General features: G+C 40.0%; 1 protein-coding gene across 1 annotated transcript; it reads left to right on the forward strand.

Moving 5' to 3' along the window:
• The first annotated feature begins 1,431 nt into the window (after positions 1-1,431).
• Positions 1,432-18,858, forward strand: LOC125537743 (eEF1A lysine and N-terminal methyltransferase-like). Its single transcript, XM_048701062.1, has 16 exons — positions 1,432-1,897; positions 2,643-2,744; positions 2,862-2,928; positions 3,365-3,546; positions 3,892-4,152; positions 6,479-6,562; positions 6,643-6,690; positions 6,775-6,839; positions 7,924-7,972; positions 15,742-15,979; positions 17,056-17,177; positions 17,302-17,382; positions 17,453-17,527; positions 17,914-18,029; positions 18,134-18,284; positions 18,353-18,858. Exons 1-16 carry the CDS (start codon positions 1,553-1,555, stop codon positions 18,533-18,535), a joined length of 2,169 nt encoding a protein of 722 aa, XP_048557019.1. The 5' UTR covers positions 1,432-1,552; the 3' UTR covers positions 18,536-18,858.
• Positions 18,859-20,423: the final 1,565 nt, after the last annotated feature.

Below are 20,423 nucleotides of genomic sequence, written 5' to 3' on the forward strand. Positions count from 1 at the left end.
GTCGTCTTATGAGGTCTGGTGGGCAGGGAAAACCCCACATTAATACGATTTTAAAGGAGTTTTGGAGGTTGAGAGTCCCAGGAAAGATTGAACACTTTGTCTACAAGGTTCTTTGGGGTACCCTTCCCTGTTATGGAACTCTAGCAGGACGCCATATCCCATGCTCAGCCCAATGTACGATTTGCCTGGTCAGATGTGAGGATGTTCAACATTGTTTGTTTATCTGTCGACGAGCAAAGGACGTTTGGTCTGAGTTGGGCTTGTCTAAGATTACACAACAAGCGGTGATGGAAGATCGTTCAGGCTCAATCACTATGGAAATTTTGGCAAGATTGAATTCATTCTCGGGTGAGCTGCCTAGAATGGAGCTAGTTGTAATTGCGGCTTTGGTACTTATGGTGGCAGCACCGACAATCTGTGAAAGGGGAAATGATAGTCACCCGAGAGATCCGCGATATCAATTAAGGTACTAGCAACAAATTATGTTATATCTCTAGCCCCTGAACAACCAGTCAGAAAGAGTGATTACACGTGGAAGAAGCCAAGCCATGGGATTGTAAAAAATCATTGTTGATGCCTCATTTCAGCCTGAAACTTTGTTGGGTGCTACTGAAGCTGTTGTTCGGGATGGTCAGAGTAACTTTATAGCAGCGGCAACATGGTTTCTACACCAAGTGAGTACCGTTGATTCAGCAGAAATTATTGCTATTAGGAATGACTTATACCCGACAACAATTATTGGGTGTATTAGTATGGTTTTGGAGTCAGATTGTTCCTTTGTTGTTGATGCTCTGATTGAACCTGATGCATATGTTGAACTGGATGTGGTGACTATCATAGAGACTAAGCAACTAAGTATGGACTTTGTAAAAATCTCTTACCAACACTGTTGCCGAGAGGTGAATGAAATTGCACATGGCTTAGCAAAAAACTCTTTTAGCACTAGATCTTCTAGTTTTTGGACATCTTCAATCCCTAACTTCATTTCTCGCCTCATTGTGCACGATATGACCATAAATTGAAAAATATAAAGTCTGCTTATTGTAAAAAAGTTAAAATTGCTACCATTATTATGGACAGAAGAGAGTATACTTAAAAATATTATAACCGTGCATCCTAGTAGTTCTCTCACGTCATAACTGATTTTGGCCGTCCGATCAATTGTCCCGGTCATTCTTGTTCGTCCGATCCCTCGAGCACTCCGTGGACCCCGATTGGCCAAATTCGTGAAGGGCTGCTACTCCCGTAGCATTTTTGAAGGCTCATGATTCATCCAGGTTTATGTACCTATTTCGCCGTATCGAGCATGGCCTTCTCGACGAATCGAGTATATAGAGATAGAGATAATAACACATCTAGAAGTTTTTTTATTTAGAAATGATTAGAGGCAAAATAAGTGGCGCAATGCGCAAATGATCAAAATTCCCCCCTCGGAGGTCGAAGCGTTTGGCGTCCTCGCTCCCAACCGAGAAAACCTCGCCGTTTCTCCAACCACTTCTAAACCCCTGCTCTCCTAGCTAGGGTTTGAGTCTTCTGCTCGCGCAGCCACCCCATGGCTACCACGCCGGCGCTCGACGACGCGCTGCTCGACTTTACTTCGCGGGAGAACTGGGACAAGTTCTTTGCCCTCCGCGGGGATGGCGACAGCTTCGAGTGGTACGCGGAGTGGCCGCAAATCAAGGCCCCGCTCCTGTCGCTCCTCCTTGGGGAAGAGGGGACGGAGATCCTTGTCCCGGGGTGCGGGAGCTCGTCGCTCTCGGAGCAGCTGTACGACCTGGGGTTCCGCCGCATCACCAACGTCGACTTCTCCCGTGTCATCGTGGCCGACATGCTCCGCCGGCACGCCCGTGTGCGCCCTCAGATGCGTTGGCGCGTCATGGACATGACCAACATGCAGGTACGCCTCCTGCGTCCATGAATTGCGGTTGCACCGTGCCAATTTAGAATTGGTCTGTTCATTGGTGCTGGATTGGTGGGGGCACACCGAGTGAGCTTTTTTTGTAGTTGGAGTACAGTAATGAGGTTTGTTCTAGTTGAAACATCTCCGCTCACTTTAATTACTGGTATTCAAAATTGCGAGGTTTGAACTCTGACCAATGATTGTGTTGGAAGCTAGTATCAAAGTTTGCAATGCTCGATTGGACCTGATGTTGTAATGGAATGCAATTTTAGCCACTGAATGAAGAACAGATACACCTTCGTTTTCTGTTATGAACATCAGTACCATAACTATAATTAGATTTCCTGCCTGTAGAACCGACTGGTTTAGGTTACCATGGACGAGTATCCGCGTGTTGTCAGTGCATAGTCTTGTAACTGAACTGATATATTGTCTCTCTCAGATTGCTTCCAGAAGATACTTTTAGTTTTAGCTAAAAACAAAATGGAAATATTTACCCTGTTGTTATTCAGAATGACCTTAGTATTACATCCGCTGGGCAACATTTATGATTCCACCTAACATGTGAACTGAAGTCACTAGTGCTGTTTCCAAGTATACTTTTATTAAAGTTCAATTGCTTTATGCTTCTCATTTCCCGTGCCGTTTGTCAGGATTTTTGTTGTCGGCTTCTATGCTTTATTTGTTTAGCAACCTGTAACAAACATTCTTGTGGAAGCTGCCTTACATCCCAAATTGGCAGTTTCCAGATGGTTCGTTTGATTTCATACTTGATAAGGGAGGATTGGATGCTCTTATGGAGCCGGAGGTTGGCACAAAACTAGGGATGAAATATCTAGACGAGGTATTTCGATTTTGAGTTCGTTTAAATTTACTCCCATCTACTTGCTGCAATCTACTAGGCTTGATGGAAATATTATTTTCTTCATGCCATGCCTGACTAAGCAGGCACCTTTTGCAGGCCAAGAGGGTTTTGAAGTTAGGCGGGAAATTTGCATGCTTTACTCTAGCAGAATCCCATGTTTTAGGTGAACTTCAATCACTTACTGACAACAGGATGTTTCGCAGTTGCCACCTTGTACCTTCTCCATATTTTTTTGGCTTTTAACTTGACATATGCATATGCGTGATTTTGAATTTGACATGGTTCCAATTTGGCAGTTACACTTCTTTTACTGTGTTATTCTGTGAGTGACCATTGGGTTTTAAGCTCTGTATTAGTACAAATAAAAAGGTCATGAGATTTTCAAAATGCCTTTACCAGCAAATCTATGATATATTGCAATGTATGATGTATCTGCAGCCAATATAGATACTTCTGAAGATATTGTCACTCAAATTTCAAGAAGTTCCATGAATTGTAAAATACCAATTACAAAATAACAGATGGACTATTTTCTATGTAATCAACCAGTTAATATTGAAACTTTGTTTAGACTCTTTTTTCCACTTTCTCTCTTGTAGACCTACTTTTGTCCGAGTTCAGGTTTGGATGGGATATGACTATTCAAGCTATAGCTAGTGAACCCTCTAGCAAGTCTGCCTTCCAGACCTTCATGGTGGTCATGGTAAAAGGGAAGATGGGTGTTGTGCACACAATAAAATCACTAGTGGACCAGTCTGCTGAATACTGTAACATGCAACAGGTACTCTTATGTTCGTCTGATATACTCCCTCTGTTCCATAATGTAGTGCGTATAGATATTTTGAGAAGTCAAACTGTGACCAAGTTTATAGAGAAAACTATTTCTATCTACAATACCAAATATATAAAATATGAAATACTTCTTATAATGAATCTAATGATATATGCTTGGCATTCTAGATGAATGTTTTTCTCCAAAAACTTGGTCAAAGTTTGTGAGGTTTGACTTTTCAAAAATCTATATGCACTACATTATGGAATGGAGGGAGTAAATATTATGAAATATAAATAATTAAGTTCTTGTCAGGACTTACATTTTACTCGATGTTCTGTGTTCGTGCTACAGGCAAATGCTGTAATTCATGCTCTGCAAAATGAGAACAAAATCCGGGAGTCACACAATTCTGGTGTTGATATACTTTTCTCGTTGCGAGATCTTCAGCTGGGTGCTATTGGAGATCTAAAGGTTATTGTTCCAGGACGAAGGAGGCAGTTAATTCTCGGTGAACAAGGAAGCTCACTATATTGCTACAAAGCTGTTTTAATGGATGCCAAGAATCAAACTGAAACATTTGCATACCACTGTGGAGTTTTTATTGTTCCTAAGGTCTGTTATATATTGTCAATTTGCACCTGTGCCCTTATAGTATTTTTTATTACTATTACTGTTTAGCTGAATTCCTTAGCCAATCATTGCCTCTATCTTGCAGTAAACCTTCAAAACTGAGACACAATAGAAATGTAAAATTTCTTGATCAAGATTTACATGGGTCTGTTTGCAGCTTTGGGACTGTTTTGTTTTCTTACTGATTTAATCCTTTAATCTATGCATTTTATGCCAATCTTACTGTCTATGTGATCTTAATTCATGTGTTAGTTTTGTGTCCATATTCTTATTATTGCCTGAAAACGTGCTATGGTGGTACATACGAAGTTGCCTCAAATTGGAGTCCACGCGATACACAAAGTTGCCTCAAACTAGAGTATACATGGACTATTATCATGTTGATGCCATACCATTCTATTTCCCTCTATTGTTACTGTAAATTCCGATTGCTGGAGATAAGAAATTGCCGTACAAATATGTCAACAAACTCAAATTTCACTGTGGATGTGATGTGGATGCTGTAATCACGTATTCGTCTTTACATCCCAAGAGAAAGCTTCAAAGAGAGAAGAAATAGGGACATGTAGCTAATGCTTCTTTGTGCAATTCGACAGAAGCTTAGGATTCTGGAAGAGTTACATAAAAGGGCAACCTGGTGCATGTAGCTCCCGCTTGCGCAGGGTCCAGGGAAGGGTCCGACCACTTTGGGTCTATAGTACGCAGCCTTTCCCTACATTTCTGTAAGAGGTTGTTTCCAGGACTTGAACCCATGACCTCATGGTCACAAGGCAGCAGCTTTACCACTGCGCCAAGGCTCCCCCTGGAAGAGTTACATAGTGCACAACAATAATAGTGCAAATAATGACTACTGAAGCAAGTTACTCCCTCCATTCCATAATGTGGTGCATATAGATTTTTTCAGAAGTTAAAACTTTGACCATGTTTAGAGAGAAAATTATTTACAATCAGAATACCAAATGGATATCATTGTATACATTGTGAGTTAAATTTTAAATTGTTTATGTTTGGTATTGTAGATATAGATAGTTTTCACTTGGTCAAAGTCTGCTAAGTTTGACTTCATAAAATCTATATGCACTACATCATGGAATGGAGGGAGTATTGTTTATGTAGAAGAACGAAATTCCATCTTGAGGACAGTTTTTTCAGCCTGGGAAGTGGATAAGTCAGCAGGCTAAGCATGCATATTCAGTGTTTGAATGAGATTAATGCTGTCGTTCTTATCATACTGCAATCATGAATCTGCTGGATTAAATGCAGCTATTTGTTGGAGCTACAGATGCTAATGTATATGTCGTTTGACTTGAGGGACTGCCTTATGCTAGATGTGTTGGTCTGTCAACCAATTAACCCATGATTTTTGGGGTGGGCCCCATCCCCCATATTTCTTTTATCCCTGTGCTTATGAGGGTTGAGGTGTTTTGACAGGCTAACCCATTACATTTCTCAAACAAAGTATGTGGCTAGGTTTGATGAATGGTCCACTCCAGTCCTGTTCCTCAAACCAAACTAACTGATACTGATTTATAAAATTCTAGCCCTCTTAATTTTTTTAGGAGCTGTTAGTTTTCTAACGTTTAGTGGCATGGAGAACTTTGTGGATTTTTTGTCATCTTCATTGTTCATTTTTGATGTAAGTTTTACGATTTTTTTCTCCTCACATGAGGAATCTTATTGTTTTAATAGACCTTAAGTAATGAGCAATCAGGACTCGGAACAGATCACTGAGACAAACTTCACTTAGTGGATTGGCCTCACAATTATATGGGACTAACCCCTGCATTATTAGGATCTTATTCATGACATTTTTTTCATGTAAATGGGAATTAAGAATTTTCCATCTTTAATATTCTTAATTTGGTTGAAGTCCAGTAGTAGTCCACAGATGACGGATATGCACACCCAGCAACGCTTTGCTGAATATGTTTGAATTTCCTGATCATCATTTCCTGCTTCATCTCTGTAATAAAACCTATAAATATGCTGGCATCGATCCCATTTCAATTAATTAAATTTCTGTTACCCTTGTATGGTTTTTAATATAGTTGATCCCTCATTCTCGTTAAGTCTCTGATTTATGGCTGTTGCTGTTTTCCCACCGCAACAAAATGGAAGTATTTTATCTGTGTCAGAGTGGCCTGTTGGTCAACTAATCTTAACAACTAGGCTTTGCTTAACCACAGTAGCTTTCATTTGATGTTCACCGCATGTTTCAATATTGTACCCAAGAAAATAGAGAAGTACTCAAATAGTTCATCACTTCTTCTGTCCATTTGTGATTGCTAACGAAAATACCTTCTTTCAGGCACGAGCTCAGGAATGGTTATTTGCTTCAGAGGAAGGGCAGTGGCTTGTTGTTGAAAGTGCAAAGGCTGCTCGTCTAATCATGGTATGCAGACTGCGTGTTTATCTCTTTGCTATCTAGGATATGTTGCTTCATTTTCATGGCTTATATTTGTGCTGTGCTAGGTATTCCTCGATAGCAGACATGCAAGTGCTGACATTGATGTTATCAAGGTGATGTTTCTCATTATTGTGCGATTGCTAAAGGCCCCTATTTTTATATGTCAGGTTGTAACATAATATTTTTGCTATTCGCAGAAGGATTTATCTCCTCTTGTTATGGATCTAGAACCTGAATATCCTGAAGAGACAGACCCTATGCCGTATGTCTCAATGCTTTCTTTTTTAAATTCTGTCAGTACTTTCTACTACAAGTAGGCCTTTATCGTGTGCAGAAAATAATTAATACATCAAATAACTAAGCCAGACTTTCGCATTATGTATTCGGGCGAAAGAGTATCCTGTCATTGGCCCATAGAAAAATTGATTTTATTTTAATTATATTATGCTAATGCCAAATAACTTTGATGTATTTATTCTGCTCATTACCCTATTTATGAAAAGATATATCATCATTATTATTACCCCAGCCTTTTTGCTTATGACAACTCACATCAATTGGATCCCTTAATTACTGGCACACCCTCTTCTTTTTTGCTCATCCGTGTGCATTCTAGCAACCGTAGGTTAAATTAATTTTATACCACCTCCCTCCTGGTTTATTGGTCCCCATTGTATTTTGTGCCAAATGTTGACCATAAATTTAACTAACAAAATGTTCATGCATGTCACAAAAAATTATATCATTGGAAACTATGTTCAAATACGAATCCAACGATATAATTTTTATTGACATGCATTAACATTTTTTTAGTTAAATATTTTGTCAAAATTTGGCACAAATTACAAAGGGGGCCAATAAACCAGGACGGAGGTAGTATTTGTCAATTCTGAAAAATAACACGGAGTAAATGATGTGGTTGTCCCTGTTCTGGTTTTTAATTTTTTATCAAATTGGTAACTCTCTAACTAGTTATATCATAGTTGCAAGGGTACATTACGACGCAGTCTCTCAATTACCTTAGTCTCTGTTCTGAACATTGAGCTGAAATTCAGTAAAATCTGCATTATCACTATGCACTATTATGTTTGGAAATAGCTAGATGATTGTTGTTACATTTGATAGTAATACGCGCAAACAAACTTGTAAGTGTGTGGTTTGTCTACAATTAATGCACTGACACATGACAACCGAATAACCCATTGTGCATTGATCACTACTCAACTTTTCTTATTTGGCCCTCTTCTAACTATTTATTGTAAGACCTTTTTCAATTGGCTTTGTTCTAACTATTCTTGTTACTTCGATTTTTTATCTTGGGGTGCTGGTGCATCAAACCTATTCAGATTCATGATGGCCAGTGATGGTGTGAAACAAAGAGATGTTCTGCAGGAGGTATTGTTAATGTTCTAAAAAAATTCTACTCAAACTGTCTAATTTTATCCGGAAATCTAGGGTGTGTTTGGTTTGTGCCCCAGCTAGCCCAGCCAAAAAATTGGCATGACCAAAGTGAGGGCATGACCAAAATTTTGGTAAGTTATCATTGCTTGGATTGTAGCCAATGTACTTGCCAAAATTTTGGTAAAATCACTAAGACTTCATTTGGTTTGCCAAATGTTTTGTACGAGTAACTTGGATTGATTAGTGCTTGATCTGATTTTAATTTGGATGTAACTTGAGCCAACAAAGAAAGAGACATATTAAAAATAAGTTTTTTGTAATATATAAATTAATTAAATATAATATGCCAAAAAATAAACATGCAAGAGAAGAGTATTAGTACTGGTTTTGAGAACATTTGTCCAATAGTAAAAGTTTTTTATTCTGATCAAAGGAAGTCCAGTACTAAAACGTATGTTAGGCTGGAGCTTACACGGGACTGATCCATCCAAACTACTCCCTCCGTTCCAAATTACTCGTCGTAGAAATGGATGTATCTAGAACTAAAATACATCTAGATACATCCATACCTGCGACAAGTAATTCGGAACGGAGGGAGTACCTGTCAATGAAAAAATCCATCCAAACAGCTGTTCGGTTGCCTTAAGAAAAACTGTTCGGTCATCACGCAGCTACCCACGCGATTAATCCGCCGTATTATTTGGCGAAACCTCCGTAAAAGCAGTGGACGCGACCACCGTATAAAAGCAAAAATGAAACGAGACCCACGTAAAGAGCAGGCAAGAGCAGGCTGCAAATTATTTGGCGAGCGTTTTCCACCCCCTTGCTGCGCCCATGAATTGGCGAGAATAACATGCGGGCGGACTGGGTGAGCCAATTTTTTGGTGCAGTCCAAACGGCGGCCAAATCCCATGGGCGGGCCGATTTTTTGGTAAGGCTGGTGTTGGTGGTAAACCAAATGTACCCCTAGCCCAGTGGCAATGATTCTTGCCCTTTCTTCTTAGGGTCAACATCACCAAATTAGCCTAAGTTTGGTGGAAAGGTCTATCTTGGACAGTTGAACCCCCAACTACACAATACACTAACTATTTCTTTTAACCCTCAGTTTCATAACCTGACCGTCTTGAATCCTAACACGGTTTTGAGGGTTATGTCATTGCTGTGATGTATGACGTGGATGGTTTGGGCAAAGTGGCGCAAAGATGGCTGACAGTGTAGATTATTTTAATGATTCCACTTTAATTTCATCCTAGAAACTAATTTTGAGTTCAGAGAATGGCTGAACAACTGAAAAACTGTAGGAAAATTTGACGATCAATTTTTATAGGCCTAATCAGGTAATTTTTCTTAAGAAATCCACGTTTGGGAGTGGGTGAGTGTCCTGTCATATCTAGCTTGATTTTTTTTTTGTAAGCTGAACTTTTAGATTAAATCCTTGGAAATCATATAATAATCCATATTGTCGTATGTGCCACTTTCATGAAACCGGCATATGCCTCGACATCACATTGGCATTTGAAGTTATTTGGTCTTGAAACTTGAAGGTCTCAGATAGGGGGGTTCAACTCAGACATGTACCAGTTACCAAATTTCATGGTCCGAATTGGATTTGTTTCTCGATAAATTGTTTTTTTACTAATGATTGTACTGTTCTAAGATTCTCTCATCAAGTTCATTACTGCTAGACTGTAACAGTCAAAAGCCACTTCAACTCATCCAACAGATGTTCAACTGCAGCCTTTTCCTTTATAGATTCATGGGCACATAGTGAATGTCTTAATATGATTACAGTTGTCAAATAAATGGGTGTAAGCATACAATTCCATGTGGGGTTTAGACCTTTGAAGTTGAAGTATGTCACTTGAGCAAACCGTTTCAAGCTGTGAGCTGATAAGATATAATGTTTCGCGTTTAACCAGAAGTCCAGGACCAGTTTAGCTGCTTGTCATTCTAAAGCTTTTTAGTCCTAGTGTTGTCGTCTAACGTCTACTCCCTCCGTTCCAAAATAGGTGACTCAACTTGTACTAAGTTAGTACAAAGTTGAGTCATCTATTTTGGAACGGAGGGAGTAGTTCTGAACATCTTGTTCAGTTGTTGCTTGATAAGAACCTTTGCTTTCACCTTTATTCGCCGGCTTGTCATATTGTCTTCTGGACTACTTTGGTTGCACTTTACCATTGATGATTAGTATACCTCCTGCGCTGGACTCTCACTGATCATAGTAGCTCACATTGTTATGAACTAAAGTTCATAGGGGTAAATACTGGCTGGAGAGAGGCCGGATGACAAGACTCGAAGGGACTAGGATGCATGAAGAGAAATTTCATTGGTACTTGTACCAAGGTTGAGTAGGGAATAAATAGGAAAATAGAGGCTGATTGGTTTGCAGCCAATTTTTGGCATGCCAATTGTTGGCAAGCCTATTTTTGGCAAAGCTGGAAGTTGCCAACATTTGGCAAGTTTGGCTACCAATTGGTTGGTTGTCAATGTTTTGCCAATATTTGGCAAAAAACAAGTGTATATCAATTGGTTTGTTACCAAATATGCATAACTCGTCCCGACAAGGAATTTGTTACCTACGTAATCCAGTACATAATTTACACGCCATTGTCATACCATGGGCATAATTTACTAATTTAGAAGCACCATCATACCACTGCAATATTGCAACGTAGCATGCACAAGGTCATCAAGCATCAGGAAATTTCTTACAAACTAGCTTAATTTAGATTTGTGCTAGACCAATGCATTACAAAAGGCAAGACCCTCTAAACACCATTACGGCACAGGAATTCCACTTAGCATAAGTGCATGAAAAGCTACGTAGAGTACAAAAGCACTTGCCAAAAGAAAGCCACCAAACATGTCATTCAGATTGATGGATCAGCAGCTGTGCGATCATTGCCGTCGTACTTGTGCGCGAAATAATCAAGGACCCAAGCATTAAAAGTCTGGACGCTTGCACAGTTCAGGAAACCACGGAAAATTTCTTGTTCTGGCTTAGCAAGATAGGCTGCTAACTCAATCTTCTCATTTGCTAGGATAGTTAGCGACTCAATGTGTTTCCAAAGATTGGCATTGGGGTCTGTAACTGCTATTGGCTGAATAGGGGCAGCAGATTTCACAGTTTCAGCAAGACTCACAATGCTCGCTGCCACATCATCATCTAACACGCTGGCTCGACGCGCCTTGACCTTTGGTTTCTTCTTATGTGGTGCTTTAACATGCTTGCGCTTCAGATTTGAGCTAGTGCCTTCAGCTGGACTGTTGGGCGCAATCATGTCGGAATCACTAAGACCTTGTTCGGAAGTGGATGTGTGGTTGCTCGTTTCACTACTACCATCAGATTCCACATTCTCACTTGCATCATTCACATCAATAGCTAGTGAGCCATCCGCATGAGACGAGTCGCTAAACAGTTCTTCCAGGAGATGATAAAACTTGATGGAGTGAGTAAGGTAATTAAATTTTATTTTCTGCAACATAAACCAAAGCATGTCAATGCAATAAATTGTTTGAGTAGTCTGGTCAATCTAAAAGTGCACAACAATGATTATAAAACAAGTGTATAATTGGTGAGACCAAATAATCTATGTAAGTGAATATTTTGACAGTGGTAAATGCAAAAAAGGAATATCTATTAACACTAGCATGCCATTTTCAAAATAAAAACTAGATAATCAGTTTAGCAAAAACAAGAATGATCGCATAGAGAACTATAAATCATGCAAATAGAAAGGTGAGTTGGAGCGAACTTACACCAAGCTTGCTTGGTGATTTCTCTGACTTGTCAATGTTAAATTTGTTAAGTACTTTATCGAAACCATATCCGCTCCTCCCCTTTGCTAGCTTTATCCACTTCCATTTCTCCTTGAATGACCTAAAGTGTCGATCAACTTGTTTTGCTGTAGCTGTAATTCCAAACTTGTCATTCAAATCATTAGCACATTGTAGATGGTGTTGTGCCTTCCACTTGAAGGTTGGTGGCTTGTCCCTTTGCTTCTCGATATACCACTCAAGCATATACTTGGTACAATCATCACTCCATGACATGTAATTATCACGAGAGCGAGCAACCTCAGTCTTGGCACCTTCTTTTTGCTCACCCATTCTATAAATGAAGGTCAGAAGTCAATATGCTATTATGTCAACGAATATTCAAGGGTTTCAGCACAAACAAACAATCCATACATTACCCAACAGTACATTCCAAAATAAAAGTACAATTGCACAATACACGAAAAGAAAATTACAGAGTTAGATTGGCACAAAATGTCTAAACATGGAACTGCTAAATAAGGAAAATGTACTACAGGAAAGTACTTTCAAATGGTACTAGCACTACTCCCGCTCTCTGAAGCATCCTTGTTCGCCAATCTCTCTCTATCATTCCACATCTGTTGGGCAATCAAATCACGCTTGGCTGCCCACTCGTGTACATCACTCTCTCGGTCGGAGACACGGTTGCTACTCCTTGGCAGGTGGTGGTACCAAGTTGGTTCGTCATCTACAAACTCATCGGGTCCATTGTCTAAAATCCAGTTGTGAATGACGCAACAAGCAATAACCACCTTGGGTTGTGATTTCAAGGGTATGAAAGGTCTATTACTAAGAATCTTGAAACGATTCTTAATAGCTGCAAAGGCTCGCTCGACCGTTGTCCTTAGTGAGGAATGACGGTGGTTGAACAGCTCTTTTGGACAGGTTGGACGATTCGGACCATGGAACTCCTGTAGATGATAGCGAACACCTCGATAGGGTGGCAATATGCCCGGCCTGGTGGCATACCCAGCATCAGCCAAATAAAATTTTCCTACATACATAGTTGAATACCACCTTAAGTTAATTTTCTATGTTTAAACTAAACAACATTTTTAAAAAATGTGCAATTACCTTCTGGAATTTTGAGACCGTTTGGACGAGATAGGGCATCATGCAATACAGCAGAATCATGAGCAGATCCCTCCCACCCTGCTAGAACATACGTGAATCTAAGATCGAAATCCACGGCAGCTAGGACATTTTGTGTGGGATATGGCTTTCGGCCCCCAAACCCGTCCACATATTTTGAAGGCACACGTGCCCTAATACGGGTGCCATCTACTGCCCCTATACATCCCTAGAAAAAAATTAAACTTGTGTGAATTAGAACGAACTTAGTTTGGAAATTAACTAGTATAACACACTGGTAGAGTTACCTCAAAGTAGGGATAAAATCTGTTTGGGTTGGTAGTGATCTTAGCATGTGTATCTGTAGACCGAGTGCAGATTATTTCACGGGCTAACTTCACAAGTGCACGTAGGACGATGTTAAAATACCTACTCACTGTCTCCTCAGATCGCCACAACGCAAATCCTACAGAGGAATGAGTGTGATATTGCCCAACAATTTTCAAAAACATAGCTAGCTGCTCCTCTACGGACACATGAATTGTGTCAGCCAAAAGCTTTTTGTCCCTAAGGTGAGCACACAACTTGTAGAAAACAGCCGGATACATCCTGAGCTGGCGCAAACACGTCCTTTCCGAGGTGTCGATCAGTCTAATTAGTTCAGTACTCCTCCAAATATCTCTCTTGACAAGTGGACCATACTTGACACGTTTAGCTCTATTCTTCCTCCCTTTTTTCTTGCTCCACCAAAGGACCAACATTACAAAAAGGACAAGTAGTGTGCGTTGCTTCCACATACAGTAATATAGATATTGTTGTTGAGAATTATCCATCTGAGTAAAGATAAGATGCATAAGCATAAAAGAAAATGGAAAAGCAATGCAAAGCATGTACAAGCAGATAGTAAATAATTTGTCAATACATAAAAAAATTCAAATATGTGTATATATATAAGTTATTCAGAGGTGTGTGACTTCTATTGTCAAAAGCAAGATGATACTGCTCTGTCTTTCAGGCCCTCAAATATATTAGAAGAGAGTATTAGGTGTCAGCCCTCCCACCGTGGCAGTAGAAAAGTATGAGGGCACATGTTGTAGTGATATCCTAGCATCAATTAGTCCAGCATAATCTTTAAGCAAGGTATTTAGCTTCAGATTTATGCAGATGTAAGGTACTAAAATAACTCTGAACCGTTCCTGAATCCTGCACCAAGTACAAGACAGAGAAGATAAGAGCGCACTGCTTGTCCCGTCAGATGAGAGTGGACTGCAGATGCAAACTAAGAGAGACCAGTACCCCTCGCATCTAGAAACAATAATCACGTACATCTGCTTGTGGTGTCAGATGAGAGGACACTGCAGGCGATTGGGTAAAGTGTACACAGGGAAAGAAGGAAAGACCCATCAGATTTGGGCACGAACTAACCTTGATTGCTCTGGTGGATCTGGTCTGGTTCGTTGACGATTTCCCACCGGAGCAGGAAATCGCCGAGGTCCTTGAGCGCTTCTGGTCGCTGGCGGCGGTACGGACGGTGGAACGGAGGGGCTAGGGATTTGGGGCTGGGACGAAGGAGGATAAGGGGATATCCTGTTGGGGCGAACAGTGAGGGGAAAGTGAGCGGTGGGGGGAAGACACGCGGCCAATATTTGGCTAGCCGCCTGTTGGCGCGCCCACGGTTCGAGTCGAACCAATCGACCGCCAATTTTTGGCGCGTGCCAATAGTTGGCTTGCCAAAATTTGGCTGCAAACCAATTAGGCTCATAGCTCTATCTTTAGCAATTACTAATTGATACTCCAAATAACTGGATTGTATCCTAGGAAAACTCATCAGATGTTTTGGAAACTAGAAGGCTGACGACGAAGTCTCGCATATATTGGTCATGGAGACCACTGCCTTGATGCTGTATAAACAGTGCCATGCAGTCGTGCACAGGATCAGTATTGTAGCTCCAGGATTCAGAAGGCCTTACCTCATCAATCGAGGTTTCCTAAACATTTGATTAGTTTACCAGGCTATGGATGGTTATTTGGAATATCACTTGGTTTTCTTAAGATATGGTTGGTTCACTGCTACTACATCCTCTGTGAGGACGAGCATGTAAGTGTCACATGCAAACCAAAAATGATGAATTAGTCAGCTCGAATTCATTCTCTCCTATTGTCCCTCCCTTCAAGCTGTTATTGCATGGTAACTACTATCAGAAACCTGTTAAAAAAAGAACTACTCCCAGAAACCAGGGTTTATGTTACCCTCTCCAAAAAATTGAACAGACATGCTTCCTTCCACAGATGGTATCTTATATACAAGATATGTATATAGTGCTTGGTGTGTTGTTCAATTTTTTTGGTGATGTTATCTAACTGATCTTCCTAGGACACTGGATCGAGTAAACTATCTGAGAATGAGTTTGTTATCATTTGGCTGGATTAAATTAACTGTCAGATATTTGTAAACTTGTGTAATTGCTTGGGAGGACCCATCTAATGAATTTTCTTGGAGTATATATCCTAAGAACCAGATGCTGGCTCCCTGGAAACGTGCATTAGGTTCCCTGTCTTGACTGTTCCTGCACTGAATCAGAAAGCTGTGTGGATATCATCTGTTTGTGGATGGCATGATTCAGTTTGGGGTTTTCAGTGAGTGTCTCTGCCTCCTATGAAGAATCAACCTCGTCCTAGCTGGCTTTGGAGAGTTTGACATGTATTTGATTCTGTTAGATAGGACTGTAATAGTAAGGGAGGCAGCTGGAACTGGACTAATACATCTATATGCTTTTATTTGAATTTTCAAAGCCGCATGATTCTCTAATTTGCTGTAATGTCGAATGACACACACACAATACCTCGGCTGAGCTCCTTGTGTGCATTTGAAGGTAACATCAGAAATAACAGGTCCTATGGTTGTGGAAGATGTTCTTTATGAAAATGTTGATGGAGACCAAAGCTGCATGTCTGAAAAAATGTTCCGGCGACTTATTTTTAAAAGAAGTTCTGGCTTAGTGCAATCTGAAGCATTGTTAATGAGAGAATCACCAAGTGATGAGATGGACAGTAAGACCAAGAACTCATCTACATCATCAAAAAAGAAGAGCCAGAAAAAGGGACTCACTGGTATATTCCTATTTAATGTTAACCTAGATGTCCAATTTTACTGCTATGGTGTGGAATAGTCCATGCCCTTGATGGCTTTGGTTTGAGCTTACTTTTTTCGGCATTAGGCCTCTTCTTGGCGTCATGACTATGTATTCTGATAGTTTTGTTGCGGAATTTTGATTTTCTAACATTTACAATAGGTTTCCAATCAAAACACATCTATTTGTTGATAACCTGTTTGCATTTTAAATACAGTTAATTTCTAGATTAATGAAGAGAGCATTTCATGCATGGCATTATCCTGTATAAGTTATGCTCTGAATTCTTTCCAGTTGCTGTAACTATTTTTGTTCTACATGTTTACTTTGGTAATATTTGTCTAGTTATTCATCTGATACTAGCTGATGCATGTTGATCTTCCCTCACTCTGGGTACTTGCGGAGTGTTACAATTTTTCTTGACAAAGTAATTCTAAACCTTTAAAAAATGGCAGAACTCCGAATTATTTATGATTTTACTCCATTCCATTTTCTCTTATAATGCTTGTTGATCCTACTCGTTGTTCTCAACTGAGATGCAAGCATTGATGTACCTATCCTCCTTTTTTCTGTCAATGAGAGAAAAAACTGACCGGTTTCCCAGCACTCTCTTTTGCTGTTGGAATCAGGGTTCAAAATCCTGGTAGTAAAAGGCCCTCTGTTTTTCCTAGAGGTTGCCTGTAAAACAAATCCTGAATTGCAAACATTTTTGTCAGATTTTTAATTCAAATAAGTGAAAATTGTTTTGGGGTTTCACCTCTAGTCTACCCCAACTTGTTTGGTACTAAAGGCTCGGTTGTTGTTGTTGCAAACTGCCCAGGAAAAACTAATTTCTGCTGTAACTGTCTGGAATTGATACCGTCCGTGATATTGGACTGTTTGTGAATCTAGAATTTCAAACCCTGGTTGGATAACTGTTGTTACCTCTTTTTTATGTTTCTAAACCTACTAACATTATTGGTCTGCACCTATGCAATAAGACAATCAAAATTAGGTATGACTTTACTTCTTATCTTACTTTAAGCCCAGAATTGGTTGGTCTTTTATTATATGTAGGATCCAAGGACAGTCTGAGGGTCGACCATAGCTATCTTGGTAGCTCTTATCACAGTAGTATCATATGTGGGCTTTCTTTAGTTGCATCTGCTCTGAGTGCTGCGGCATCATCTGGAGAAAGGGTAAGTAATATGATATCATTATATGCTGAATGCCTGAACCTCTGCAATACCCTTAGTTATTAATTTTCCGTTAAAGCACTAAGTTTAGTTTGTGATACTAGGTATCCTGCAATTTATTTTGTAGGTCAGTACCACTATTGTAGGCCTTGGGGCCGGGAGTTTACCAATGTTTCTTCGTGGATGCCTCCCTCATCTTGATATTGAGGTAAAGAGAAACATTTCCTATTCTTGGTCAACTGATTGAACTGGGAGATCATGCTTCCCAATATTTACAGGTTGTTGAGTTGGACCCCGTGATGGAGGAGGTCGCGACGAAATATTTTGGCTTTTCAATGGATGAGCAATTGAAGGTGTGTTTTGAACTATGCGAAATAATACATGTTACATTTCAGTAATTTTCTTTTCTTTGAAAAATACAGTGTTCTCAGTGCTGTTCTTATTATTCATATGACCATAAAAGCGTAGCAAGTCTATTGCAACTGTTTAATGTGTTAAATGATTCTGATCGTAATATATTATATTCGTTCTCTATGATGATTTTCGGAAGCAACATTTCCCTATGAATAAAGCATGATGAATGCTCTTTTTTCTTGTACTCAAAGTAATGTAATACTGCATTCCTCCTCTAGGAATTCATGTTTAGGAGCTTAGTAGTACCGGTACTAACTACTAAGCATGATAATGAGCTATTTGTAGCATTGAGCTTCATTACATTTTTTACCTTCCCTTGCATTAGGTGCATTTGGGGGATGGAATCAAATTCATTGAAGAAAATGCCCATTCTGAACGAAATGGCAAAGACAGCGATGCAGTTAGAATTCTTATTGTTGATGTTGATTCATCTGATCTAAGGTTCAGTCACTCAACTTTTCCTTCTTGTCATCCACTGATCAATTGCTGTTCTTTTTGCCAAACAGTTCACCTCAATAGACTCTAACTTGAAGTCCTGGTTACAGTTCTGGGTTGTCTTGCCCCCCAGCAAACTTTGTCGAAGATGCTTTCCTTATGTCAGCAAAAAAGTTCCTTTCAGCTGGGGGTCTCCTCATCATCAATCTAGTCGCGCGATCATCTGCAGTCAGGGAAATGGTCGTTTCACGACTGAAAGCGGTAAGAAGGGCATAGGGCACACATGTGTTCCTACAGCTATTAGATTTAACGATTTTCTATTTATCTAGGTCTTTGAAAACCTATACTCACTGCAACTCGAAGAAGATGTGAACGAAGTCCTGTTTGCATCCCCAAGCAAAAGATACCTGGAAATCGATCACCTTGATGAGGCTGCAACTAAACTGAAGGCTATGCTGAAATTCCCGGTGGATGTGGAATCAGACATGAAGAATTTGCAGAGGCTGCGGTAGTATAGGCTTCTGTGCTTGTGAGGCACAATCCATTACTCCCGGCACTCAGATATGAAGAATCTGCAGAGGATGCAATAGCCGGTAGGTGTAGGCTTCTGTATTGCAGAGAATGCAGTATATGTGGAATCTAGCTTTTCCATGCATGATGAATATTTTTTCTTTATTATATACCCCAAAGGTGTCCTCCCTTAATTTGGGATGAAAAAAGTGCTCAGATCTTCCGTGATGTTTCAGCCATAGTGACCAACTCTAGAATCGAATGTTCTGTAGAGGGCCATGACTAGAATGAAAAGAATCGTGGGGAGCGGATCCCGTTGCCAGAACACTCCTGTGAACAAGAGAAGAAGGATCTCCCATTGGTTTAGGACTATTGAGGATGATGAAACTCAGATCCCCCACAAAAAGGTGAAACCAAGCCGGTGCCAACTTGGAGAAGGTAGGCTCAGTTTATAAAGTCGAAAGCCTTTTTTTTATGAGCTGGCAGGAGGGACCATTTCATCAAGAAGAAGACAAACATAGTAGTCATGCTTTGCCCCAGTCAAAATAATAATAAAAATAGTAGTCATGCTTTGGACGGAAAATGCCCAAACCCATGGAAAAACTCCACGCCGACTCCTAATTTAACACAGCACTTTGAGGGTCTAAATTGAAGGCCATGCCCTGCTAGATGATGTCTTGAAAGGCGAGGTGGGCAAACTCGACATGCGTCATTCTTGTGCTATTGAAAATGTGACGGCCTGTTCTTTGCAAATGTTTCACATGGTGTAGATGAAGTGGCTTCTATGCTTGTAACTTTTGCCGTTTCATCGTAAAAAAAAAACTATTGCTCTTTCCCATATATCGGAATGCAAAGTTCAACTTGGCATCAATGCTAGATGAATTGTGCGATGACACCGCCGATGAATGTCATCCCTCAGTTGAGCGAGACGACGGACCTTGGAGGTGAAAGGATAGTCCTTGCAAAGGTGGGCGGCAGATTCAGGACGGCCCAAGGCATAGATGGCGGGACGAGTCGTGTGAGGAGAACCACTACACATGCCTAGAGGATACCGCTCAAAAATAATACTCCTAGAGGATCTGGTTGTGAGAATTATGTGTATGCAGAGCATGAGAAGAGTGCAATTCGGATCTCTACGAGTGCTTTTCATACCTTTTTCGTTTAGAAGTTGATAGGTTCCAAAAAACTGAGCCTTGTATACTGAGTTGGTAGAATATCCCACCTTTTGGTCAAAGCAGTTTGACTCTCGTGGAGTAAAGCAGTTGGCCACGAGCTTGCATACAAAATGTTGGTCATCCTATGGATGAGCATGACGGGTTGATAATCGCCGGCAACAACGGCCTCAACCATTTTGAGACAAAGGGTGACGCTGATGGAGTTAATGACTCGGTTATGAAGACGAGAAAATGAATCCCCGATATTGCCACGTCAAACTAAAACTCACTCCAACGCTAGTAATCATCGTCATGTGGTCTACAGATCAAGATGTATTTTTTTATTCTGTTGTTCTTTGTACTACCTTAACGGTTGATGAATAGATTAAAAGTTATACTTGTAAAGAAAAAAAAACTAAAAGCTGGTTGATAGTAACATTTTTTTGCGGGACGGAACATCATTTTCTTAGACAAAATTGTTTGAATTATTTTGTCCAGTCAAAACACTGTTTTTCCCTGCAAAATAAAAACACCTGCATCTTTAACATCTTGTTGGCTCTTTGCAAACTAAAGAGGTTGGATTAACGTTGATTTTCTCGTAGTATAAACTATCTTGATCAATCAGGGAACTACTTTGAACTAAAACCATGGCAGCAACCAGTAATTATTAAACAGAGGTTAATGTCAAAAAACGTCAATTTTTTTACCCGCAAAAAAGAAATGTCAAAAAACATTT

Source organism: Triticum urartu, chromosome 2 (assembly GCF_003073215.2).
Source record: "Triticum urartu cultivar G1812 chromosome 2, Tu2.1, whole genome shotgun sequence".
In the NCBI taxonomy this organism is placed as follows: Eukaryota; Viridiplantae; Streptophyta; class Magnoliopsida; order Poales; family Poaceae; genus Triticum; species Triticum urartu.